General features: G+C 38.7%; 1 protein-coding gene across 26 annotated transcripts; it reads left to right on the plus strand.

Annotated features, from left to right (window-relative positions):
• The first annotated feature begins 331 nt into the window (after positions 1-331).
• LOC18098273 (glutenin, high molecular weight subunit 12) lies at positions 332-10,730 on the plus strand. Of its 26 annotated transcripts, none has more exons than XM_052452461.1 (9): positions 332-763; positions 831-928; positions 1,194-1,250; positions 1,455-2,080; positions 2,518-3,064; positions 8,678-8,926; positions 8,972-9,093; positions 9,307-9,924; positions 10,011-10,730. In XM_052452461.1, exons 1-9 carry the CDS (start codon positions 402-404, stop codon positions 10,083-10,085), a joined length of 2,754 nt encoding a protein of 917 aa, XP_052308421.1. In that variant the 5' UTR covers positions 332-401; the 3' UTR covers positions 10,086-10,730. The 26 variants fall into 26 exon arrangements, with proteins under 26 accessions (XP_052308421.1, XP_052308412.1, XP_052308420.1 ...); XM_052452452.1 differs by having other exon boundaries at positions 2,518-2,728; positions 2,777-2,824; positions 2,921-3,064; positions 8,678-9,924; XM_052452460.1 differs by having other exon boundaries at positions 2,518-2,728; positions 2,921-2,968; positions 3,017-3,064; positions 8,678-9,924.
• Positions 10,731-11,228: the final 498 nt, after the last annotated feature.

Here is an 11,228-nt window from a genome sequence, read left to right on the forward strand (position 1 = left end):
AAATTTCAGACCCGTATGGAGGAAAAAGACAGAGGTCTTGACACCGGAATGATTTCTGTTACAAGAAGCTGCGATGACTAGTGAAATAAATTTTTTTACCAAAAATATTAAAGTCAGTGTACTAGATTGAGAAAAAGTGAAAGTTGATGTATCAAAACTGCAGCTTTCCCTTAGGACACATAAGCAGAAAAGAGAGCCTTGGACTTGATTGAAAGTTCTGAAAATTCGGTGTACTTAAACAAAGATAATTAAAGTCCATGTACTAGATTGAACATTTGTGTAAAATCAATGTACCATAAGGTAAGGGCCCTTGACTAGAGAGAGAGAGAGAGAGAGGGAGGGAGAGGGAGTCTAGAGCCTTTCATTTCAGTCTAAAACCCCTCCAAAACCCTAGCATAGCTATGGCGCAACGACTGCTCCGCCTCCGTCGAGCCCTAACCCCATTCTCTTCTACTCGGCAACGCCCTCCTCTCTCCACTCCTATCGCAATCGCACCACCAGCCGCACAGACGCCCCCAATCATTTCTCAATGGCGGGGATTCTCGGGAACGAGAGTGTCAATGATGTCGACGACTGGTTTAGCAGAGAAACAGTACAAGGTATACGAGGATGGAGAAGAAATCGTTAAGAACACAATTCTGTTCGAAGGCAACGAATACATTCACTGGCTGGTGACTGTTGATTTCCCAAAAGAACCCAAACCCTCTCCTGAAGAAATGGTCGCTGCTTTTGAACGCATCTGTGCCCAGGGACTCAACATCAGGTATCTTTTTTTTTTGTTTTTTGTTATGATTTATTAGTTTAATTTTAATGGCGTGGTGTTTTTTCAGTATTGAGGAGGCGAAGAAGAGAATGTATGCTTGTAGCACAACTATTTATCAAGGGTTTCAGGTTTCAATTACGCACCAAGAGGCCGAAAAGTTTAGAGGCAGGTGTTAGCTTTTGACAGTGGGACAAACGAGGCCCTTTGAAAGTAAACAAATTCACTTCAAAACTAACTATAGGAGAGCCATCTCCATCCCTTCAATCAAACGCATTTACATCACTTTCGTATCTGCCCCTTCTGTCAAGCGCAACCATACATCTGTGTTTCTTGCATTCTGAATTTCCACCTGTTTTTGTGCATTGTTATTGCTGTTGTTGTCCTGAATGCTTGTTTACTGACTTATCATATGTGATGATGCTTTAAACAGGTGTTCCGGGGGCTGTTTTTGTATCACCAGATTCGCGAGTAAAAAAGGAAAATGGAGGTCATTTTTTTCTCCTTGTGATTGAAATATCTTCTTTCAATTTAATTGTTGAAATGCATTCTAGTATATTGTCTGTTATTCTACTCTTTTAAGGTAGTATTAGCCCTTTCATTTGGTCACTTGGCTATTACACAATTAGTTAAAAGCAAGTCTGATAGTGGTTAGTTCAATTGGTGAATTAAACTCATTTGATCTACTTTGCAGGAGACAAGTATAAAAATGCAGTAATCACTCCGAGACCACCCCCAGTTCAATTTCAGAGAGGTGGAGAAAGGCGCCGTGATCCAGGCAGAATTCCACCTAGATTTGACCAGCCTGAAAGTCCAATTCCAAATCATCAAGGGCCGCAACCCCAGTATAGTCAGCAAGGGCATATGCAAGGAGGTGGTAGTAACTACGGGTCTCAACAAAATCGTCCACCACAGAAAAATCATGGTCCTCCAGGGCTAGGAGGAACAGTGCCGATGAACAATAGGGATTATGCCACTGGAGGAAGGAACACATATCCAGGACAGCAAGGAAATCACGATCCCCCAGGACAGCAAGGTTACAACCAAGGACAGCAGGGGAATCATTATGACCCAGACCAAAGGAGCTTTCCACAAGGAGATTGGAGGAGGGATCATGGATCTCCTGGGCAAAGAGATTATAGGGGAGACAACTGGAATTATTCTCCCACCCATGGTGGAAACTATGGGCAAGGTGGAAATACTAGCTATGGACAACGTCACCCAGGTGAAGGTCAGAGGTCCGCACAAATGGAGCTGAGGGGCATGCAAGGAGAGCAAGGGAACTATGCACCAATGGGACAACCAGGGTGGTCAAACCAAGTAAGGCACTCCCCCCATTAAGTGATTAACTGGGACCCTTTTTTTCATTTTTTAGATTATCCATAGGTGGTTTCATAGTGCAGGTGAGGACGGAGAATGGTTTACTGACCTTATATGCACGCATGACTTGTAGATTTGTTTATGGGAATATAGATTAAAATGTCATCTTTTGGAGCTAGGTTAGCCCATGACTGTTTACGAGTTAGATAACAGGGAAGTTTTATCATCAAAAGTCTTGTGATTACTATTCTTCAACTACCAATAAATCTCTTGGGAAACTCTGCGTGCTTGAAAGTGAAGTACACTGCTGAAATGTGAGGAGAAGTTGAACACAATAAGTTTTTGAGAATGAACAGCTTTAATTAAGAATTAATTCCCTTTTTCCCTTCACCATATCATCTTATTTCTCTTGTTTTTATTGGGTTATGCAACTCCAGTACAGTCAACAAGGGCACATGCAAGGAGGTGGTAGTTGCTACGGGTCTCCACAAAATGGTCCATCACAGCAAGATCATGGTCCTCCAGTGCTAGGAGGAAGGATGCCAATGAACAATAGGGATTATGCCCCTGGAGGAAGGAACATGTATCCAGGACAGCAAGGTTACTTCCAAGGACAGCAGGGAAATCATTACCCCCCAGGACAGCAAGGTTACAACCAAGGACAGCATGGAAATCGTTATTCCCCAGGTCAGCAAGGTTACAACCAAGAACAGCAGGGAAATCATTACCCCCCAGGACAGCAAGGTTACAACCCAGGACAGCATGGAAATCGTTATCCCCCAGGTCAGCAAGGTTACAACCAAGGACAGCAGGGAAATCTTTACCCCCCGGGACATCAAGGTTACTTCCAAGAACAGCAGGGAAATCATTACCCCCCAGGACAGCAAGGTTACTTCCAAGAACAGCAGGGAAATCGATACCCCCCAGGACAGCAAGGTTACAACCAAGGACAGCAGGGAAGTCATTACCGCCCAGGACAGCAAGGTTACAACCAAGGACAGCAGGGGAATCATTATGACCCAGACCAAAGGAGCTTTCCACAAGGAGATTGGAGGAGGGATCATGGATCTCCTGGGCAAAGAGATGATAGGGGAGACAACTGGAATTATTCTCCCACCCATGGTGGAAACTATGGGCAAGGTGGAAATACTAGCTATGGACAACGTCACCCAGGTGAAGGTCAGAGGTCCGTGCAAATGGAGCAGAGGAGCATGCAAACAGAGCAAGGGAACTCTGCACCATTGGGACAACCAGGGTGGTCAAACCAAGTAAGGCACTCCCTCCATTAAGTGATTAACTGGAACCTTATTTTTCTCAATTTTTAGATTATCCATAGATGGTTTCATAGTGCAGGTGAGGACAAAGAATGGTTTACTGACCTTACATGCACGCATGACTTGTAGATTTGTTTATGGGAAGATAGATTAAAATGTCATCTTGTGTAGCTAGGTTAGCCCTTGACTGCTTACTAGTTAGATTACTGGAAAGTTTTATAATCAAGAGTTTAGTGGTTACTATTCTTCAATTACCAACAGTCTCCTGGGAAACTCTGCATGCTTGAAAGTGAAGTACACTGCTGAAATGTGAGAAGTTGAACAGAATCAGTTTTTGTGAAAATGAACAACTTTAAGAAAGAGTTCATTCCTTTTTGCCCTTCACCATATCATCTTATTTCTCTCGATTTTATTGGGTTGTACAGGGAGGATACTGAGAAGACTCTTGGTTCTTTGAGGTGGAAGAGAGAATGGACTTGTAAATCACTTTCATCTTGGAATTTATGGGATTTTGGTGTAGCTTTATGGAAGCTTGAATTTTTGCTAATCTTTAACAGACTTGCTTATTATCACTGATTTGTCTGGCATCTAAACGTCCACTGTAAATTATATACAAGATTATTAATCTGCATAGATGTTTTGTGGTTTGTACCATGTTTGTTCTTTGAACTGTGATGCCTTTATGTGCATACATGGTGGTCGTGAATGCCGGGTGGTTGTGTACATATTTTTGTCTTCAAACTGATCATTTGTTCCTAATCTTTTTTTCCTGCCATTTCAGCATGGGAAAGATTCCTGGTGTCAACTTACAGAGACTGCAAGCTCTGCCTAACGCTATTGATGCACTCAAGTAAGAATACTGAGTTGCCATATTTTATGAATGTTTGTGATATTGTATGGTCCATCTGCAAAACAGTAAATTTCACAAGCTTTATGATGTTAGCTTCTGATTGATCAACTTTGGATCTAGTTTTGGCAAATATAGGTGCCTTGACAATTTGGTGTTTGCCAAGTTAACAAGACAGAATGGGTACGGAAACTAATGTTCCTCGAAAGACTCAATCTATTGCAATTCCGGATACAAAGGAACTTGTTTTTTTTGCATGGTGAATTGGATGTATCGATTTTAGGACAATGAAGTTTCATGTTAAGGACAATGATTTTCTTGGGGTGCATCTTATTGGAGTAGTGGAGATACCAGTTGAGACAATCAATTCAGGAAAGAAGAAAAGAGCTAGATATATTTTGATACTTAATCATCCCAACCTCTTTGCTAGTATTGAGCTTTTCTAATTGTCGTGCTGCTATTCTTCTTAACATTGCTGCCAAACTTCACCCTAGAAATGGGAATAATGTAAGAGGAAAAGAGCTGAGAATAAAGGTGGAAGATGAATTCTTAGATAACTTTCTGGGGGTTTGGTGCATAACTCCAATGATGAGTAAAGATAGTGAAGGAATTCTCTCCAAATCTGTTCAGATATTTTCATATAGGGAAAGATGCCTAAAGTTGACTTTGGAGAATTTAAACACATACCAAAGAAATTATGATCATCATTGTCTCTCTTACAGGTATTCCGATCTATTGATTCAGGATCTGTGAAGGGATTTCCAAATTCCACTCAAGAAGCCGTGGCTCAAGTTCGAACTAGCTTTATGCAGTACTTGCTAACATTAACCAGTTTGTGCTTCTAGTTTTATGTTTATGTGATATCATTCCAGACCTGCTCCAATAACTTATCTCCTTTTTCTGCAGAATCTTGTATTAGGAAAGAATTTGAAAGCAGACAAGAGCATTCATACAGCATATGTAAAGGCAATAAGATCAGCTGAACACTTCATATACAAAGAGAATCAATATTTTCCTGGATCTTCCTAGCTATCATTGGCCATCATACAAAAATGCAGGTACAGAAAGCATCAAGTTACTGCCTTTCCTTGCCAAATGTGAAGAAATTTATTGAATGCTGATTACTGATTAAATCGACACTAATAAATCCACAGCGTATCTCATGCAAGACATGAAGGTGTTTTAGTTTTTGTTTTGCTGTTTAGTTGGATATCTGATGAGGAAATTTCTCTTTGACTTCATCTATGTGAACAGGAGCTGATAACTTATTATTGTAAATACAGCTATATGTTTTCCCATAGTTTTGTGAACTTTTATAGATTATATTATTTTGCAATGCTCTCATAATGTTGAGGATAGTCTGGTTATTTGTAAATAATTTCTTTTATCATATTAATATCTTATATAATGATTCTATCAAAACATTATACTAATTTATATAATTATTTTTATTTTTATTATTCTTGTGGAATTTAAATTAAGATATTAAAAAAAATCAGATAATGTATATTGACTCAAATTTATAAAGTCATATACCAAAATATTAATAATCTAAATTATTTCCTTACAAGCTCAAAACATATTTTACATTACACTTATTTGATCAAAACATGCTCGTTTATCAATTGAAATAAATTAAGAAAAAAATATTATGACAGGAAAAAACAAAAAAATAATAATGGATATGCACATATAATATACCCTACATTCTTGATGCATACTTAATATAAAAAAATATTTTAAAGTTATATTATATGATTTCATTCTTTAATTGAAAAATATTAAGGGTGTAAGTGAAGCATAACTCGATTATTGTATTATCATAAACTTTTAAATGATATAAGGAGCTTTGATAAGAATTGATCTTGCATGGACAATTTCCTTGTTTTTTTTTAGTTTCACTTCTTAACAAAAACATAATATCAAATATCTTTTAAATTAAAGCTTATAATAGGAGTTTGTAATTGGTTTAAACAAAAACAATAAAAAAAATATATTGTAAGAAATCTTGATCTAACTTTTTTAGTTATTTTCTCTCTCCTCAAAGCTTTATTACTTACTGTTTTATTTCTTTTTATTTTTATACTAACACAACATAAGTGGTCCATTTTATCTTATAACTTTTATGTTAGGCATGATATAATTAGTAAATGATAGATCATTTGCATATGTTTTAAAAAAATATCTAAAAAATAAACAAAGTCAACATATATTAAAATTTGTGAATGAGTTTGAGACTAATGCTGAAGAAAACAAAACTTTAAAAAATAATAAAATAAAACCCTCAATCAATAAAATATTTATAAAATATTTAAAGATGAAATTAAAAAAAAAATACAATAAAAAAAAATTAAAAGTAAATAATAACAAAAAAAAATGAAGACCAACTTTAATATAAAAAATTTAAATCAAATGTTAAGAGATAAAATTAAAAACAAATCTTAATTACAAAAAGGATAAAAAAACAATAAAAAAATTAGGATCAAATTTTATATAAAAATAAATAATAAAGGATATAATTAAAAAAATCAATAAAAACAAAAAAAAAAACAAAAAAAATTATAATCTAAATAATAAAAATTAAATTGAAAAAAAAAAAAACAAAACTCCTTTATCTAACCACTGAAAAGATACTTCCGATATAACCGCAGAAGACGGTGTTTTGTCATCATACAGTAATATCTCATGACTCATTTATTGTCTAAAGATGGCAAAGACTCTCCATTTGCGCCATGTCATCATACAATATCTGATGTATTGTCTAAAGATGGCAAAGACTCTCCGGCGCGTGTGTAGCACATGTAACAATATTACACATTTGTTAAATAATAAACGTTTCGAAACACATTTCCAAAGGCTTAGTTACTGAAAACTAGGGAGGAAAAAAAAAAAAACTAATAGAGAGAGAGAGAGTCTAGAGCCTCTCATAAACCCCCTCCAAAATCCTAGCATAGCCATGGCGCAACGACTACTCCGCCTCCGTCGAACCCTAACCCCTCTCTCTTCAACTCGGCAACGGAGCCCCTCTCTCCCCGCCCCTATGGCAATCGCACCACCTGCCGCACAGACGCCCCCAATCATTTCTCAATGGCGGGGATTCTCGGGAAAGAGAGTGTCGATGACGTCGACGGCTGCAATAGCAGAGAAACAGTACTGGGTATACGAGAATTTAGGCGAAATCACTGAGAACAAAACTCTGTTCGAAGGCTGCGCTTACAATTACTGGCTGGTGACTGTTGATTTCCCCAAAGAAGAACCCAAACCCTCGCCTCGAGAAATGATCGCTGCTTATGAACGCATCTGTGCCCAGGGACTCAACAGCAGGTTTCATTTTTTATATTTTTTTATAATTTTTTAGTTTAATTTTAATGGCGTAATGTGTTTTCAGTATTGAGGAGGCGAAGAAGAGAATATATGCTTGTAGCACAACTACTTTTCAAGGGTTTCAGGTTTTGATGACGGAACAAGAGTCCGAAAAGTTTAGAGGTAGTGTTAGCTTTTAGTCACCGTCTCTAGACAGAAGAGACAATGGGACAATGGAGACCTTTTTTCTTTCTATTTTGAAAGTATACAATTTCACTCCAAAACTAGCTATAGAAGAGCTGTCTCCGTCCCCATCAATCAAACACATTAAAATCACTTTTGTATCTGCCCCTTCTGTCAAACGCAACCACATATGATGATGGTTTCTTGCATTCTGAATTTCCATCTGTTTTTGTGCATTGTTATTGTTGTTGTCCTGAATGCTTGCTGACTGACTTTCTCTAAACAGACGTTCCGAGGGTTGTTTTTGTATTACCAGATTCTCCCGGAAACAAGGAATATGAAGGTCATTTTTGTCTCCTTGTGATTGAAATTTCTTCATTCAATTTCATTGTTGAAATGCGTTGTAGTATATGGTCTATTATTCTACTCTTTTAAGGTAGTGTTATGGCTGTTACACAATTAGTTAAAAGCAAGTCTGATAGTGGTTCATTCAACTGGTGAATTAAAATCATTTGATGTCCTTTGCAGGAGACGAGTATGAACATAGAATGATCACTCCGGGACCAACCACAGTTCAATTTCAGAGAGGGGGAGAAAGATGCCGTGACCAGGGTAGAATTCCACCTAGATTTGACCAGCGAGATAGTCCAATTCCAAATAATCAAGGGCTGCAACCCCAGAATAGTCAGCAAGGACGAATGCCAGGAGGTGGTGGTAACTACGGGTCTCAACAAAATGGTCCACCACAGCAAAATCATGGTCCTCCAGGGCCAGGAGGAAGGATGCCGATGAACAATAGGGATTATGCCCCTGGAGGAAGGAACATGTATCCAGGACAAGAAGGAAATCATGATCCCCCAGGACAGCAAGGTTACAACCATGGACAGCAGCGAAATCATTACCCCCCAGGAGGTGGTGGAAATCATGACCCCCCAGGACAGCAAGGTTACAACCATGGACAGCAGCGAAATCATTACCCCCAAGGACAAGGTTACAACCAAGGACAGCAGGGAAATCATTATGCCCCAGACCAAAGGAGCTTTCCACAAGGAGATTGGAGGGATCATGGACCTCCTGGGCAAAGAGATTATAAGGGAGACAACTGGAATTATTCTCCCACCCATGGTGGAAACTATGGGCAAGGTGGAATTCCACCAAGATTTGACCAGCGAGAAAGTCCAATTCCAAATTATCACGGGCTGCAACCCCAGTATAGTCAGCAAGGGTGTATGCAAGGAGGTGGTAGTGCAGCCCAGTATAGTCAGCAAGGGTGTATGCACGGAGGTGGTAGTAACTACGGATCTCAACAAAATGGTTCACCACAGCAAAATCATGGTCCTCCAGGGCTAGGAGGAAGGATGCTGATGAACAATAGGGATTATGCCCCTGGAGGAAGGAACATGTATCCAGGACAGCAAGGAAATCATGATCCCCCAGGACAGCAAGGTTACAACGAAGGAGAGCAAGTAGGTGGTAGTAACTACAGGTCTCAACAAAATGGTCCACCACAGCAAAATCATGGTCCTCCAGGGCTAGGAGGAAGGATGCTGATGAACAATAGGGATTATGCCCCTGGAGGAAGGAACATGTATCCAGGACAGCAAGGAAATCATGATCCCCCAGGACAGCAAGGTTACAACGAAGGAGAGCAAGTAGGTGGTAGTAACTACAGGTCTCAACAAAATGGTCCACCACAGCAAAATCATGGTCCTCCAGGGCGAGGAAGGATGCCGATGAACAATAGGGATCATGCCCCTGGGGAAAGGAACACATATCCAGGACAGCACGGAAATCGTGATCCCCCAGGACAACAAGGTTACAACCAAGGAGAGCAGAGAAGTCATTACCCCCCAGGACAGCAAGGGTACAACCCAGAACAGCAGGGAAATCATTATCCCCCAGGACAAGGTTATAACCAAGGACGGCAGGGAAATCATTACCCCCCAGGACAGCAAGGTTACTTCCAAAGACAGCAGGGAAATCATTATGACCCAGACCAAAGGAGCTTTACACAAGGAGATAGGAGGGATCATGAATCTCCTGGTCAAAGAGATTACAGGGGAGACAACCGGAATTATTCTCCCACCCATGGTGGTAACTATGGGCAAGGTGGAAATAGTAGCTATGGACAACGTAACCCAGGTGAATGTCAGAGGTCTGCACAAATGGAGCAGATGGGCATGCAAGGAGAGCAAGGGAACTATGCACCATTGGGACCACCAGGGTGGTCAAACCAAGTAAGGCACACCCCCCATTAAGTGAATGAACGGAACTTTTCTCTCTCTCAGTTTTTAGATTATCCATAGATGGTTTCATAGTGCAGGTGAGGACGAAGAATGGTTTACTGACCTTGCATGCATGCATGACTTGTAGATTTGTTTATCGGAAGATAGATTAAAATGTCATCTTGTGTAGCTAGGTTAGCCCCTGACTGCTTACAAGTTAGATTACTGGGAAGTTTTATCATCAAGAGTTTAGTGGTTACTATTCTTCAATTACCAATAGATCTCCTGGGAAACTCTGCGTGCTTGAAAGTGAAGTACACTGATGAAATGTGAGGAGAAGAAGCTGAACACCATCAGTTTTTGTGAAAATGTACAGCTTTAAGAAAGAGTTGATTCCTTTTTGCCCTGCACCATATCATCTTATTTCTCTCGTCTTTATTGGGTTGTGCATGGAAGATACTGAGAAGACTGATGGTTCTCTGAGGTGGAAGTAAGAATGGACTTGTAATTCACTTTCATCTTTCAATTTTCATTCTCACGAGACACATGAAATGAATTGTCGATGACTGGTTTGGTGAACAGGCTTGCCTTCATGAGACTAGGAAAGTAGGAAAGCGGTATTTTTCCCATCTATTTAACTGCTTGAGCTTTTTAGCGAGGTTGCTTGGTCATGGCATATCTTCTACCACAAGCGTGCAATCTGTCATCTGTGTTTCAACTTTTTCCTGCCTTTTAATAGAAGCTACTACGGAGGGGTATATGTTGTGGAAAGGATTCCTAGCTAATTTATAACAAAAGACGAAAAGGCTTCAACATTATGCATATGTTTTCCAACAAATATATGAATGGATAAATCATATAGTGATGAGTTGTGAACGCTAATTAAAAAGGAAAGCGAGGAATTGATATTCATTGTAAAAACAAAAGATAATTACATGTATAACTACTTGACTTGGTGACGAGTAATTGTTTTTTGTATGGCAGTAAAAATTGATATTCGAAAGAAAGGTAATTCAGGATAAAAATATTATTTTTTTCAAAATTCTCATTTTTTATTAATGTTTTTTTTCTTCAAAAAAATCTCTTTTATTAGCAAGCAAAATGGTTTCTTCAATATAGATAATTAATATAGGATTAGAGATTCTTTTAAAAATGTATATCTCTAATTAAAAATTCATTTTTTTATTCGTATGTTTTTTTTTATAAAAAAACTTTTAAAGTATAATCTTTGATGTAATTGACATTTTCTTATTTCTCATGAGCATCTGTTCGTCGGAAAAAAAAATTTACAATAAAAAAAAAGTGGCTTTAGTTAA

The sequence above is a fragment of the Populus trichocarpa genome, chromosome 4 (assembly GCF_000002775.5).
Source record: "Populus trichocarpa isolate Nisqually-1 chromosome 4, P.trichocarpa_v4.1, whole genome shotgun sequence".
NCBI classification, from domain to species: domain Eukaryota; kingdom Viridiplantae; phylum Streptophyta; class Magnoliopsida; order Malpighiales; family Salicaceae; genus Populus; species Populus trichocarpa.

Excerpts from the sequence above, each read along its gene's own strand:
- LOC18098273 (XM_052452440.1), top strand. The coding sequence starts at position 402 with ATGGCGCAACGACTGCTCCGCCTCCGTCGAGCCCTAACCCCATTCTCT. Across the intron at positions 1,251-1,454 it reads AGTAAAAAAGGAAAATGGAG|GAGACAAGTATAAAAATGCA; the intron begins GTCATTTTTTTC and ends TCTACTTTGCAG. Across the intron at positions 2,081-2,517 it reads AACCAGGGTGGTCAAACCAA|TACAGTCAACAAGGGCACAT; the intron begins GTAAGGCACTCC and ends ATGCAACTCCAG.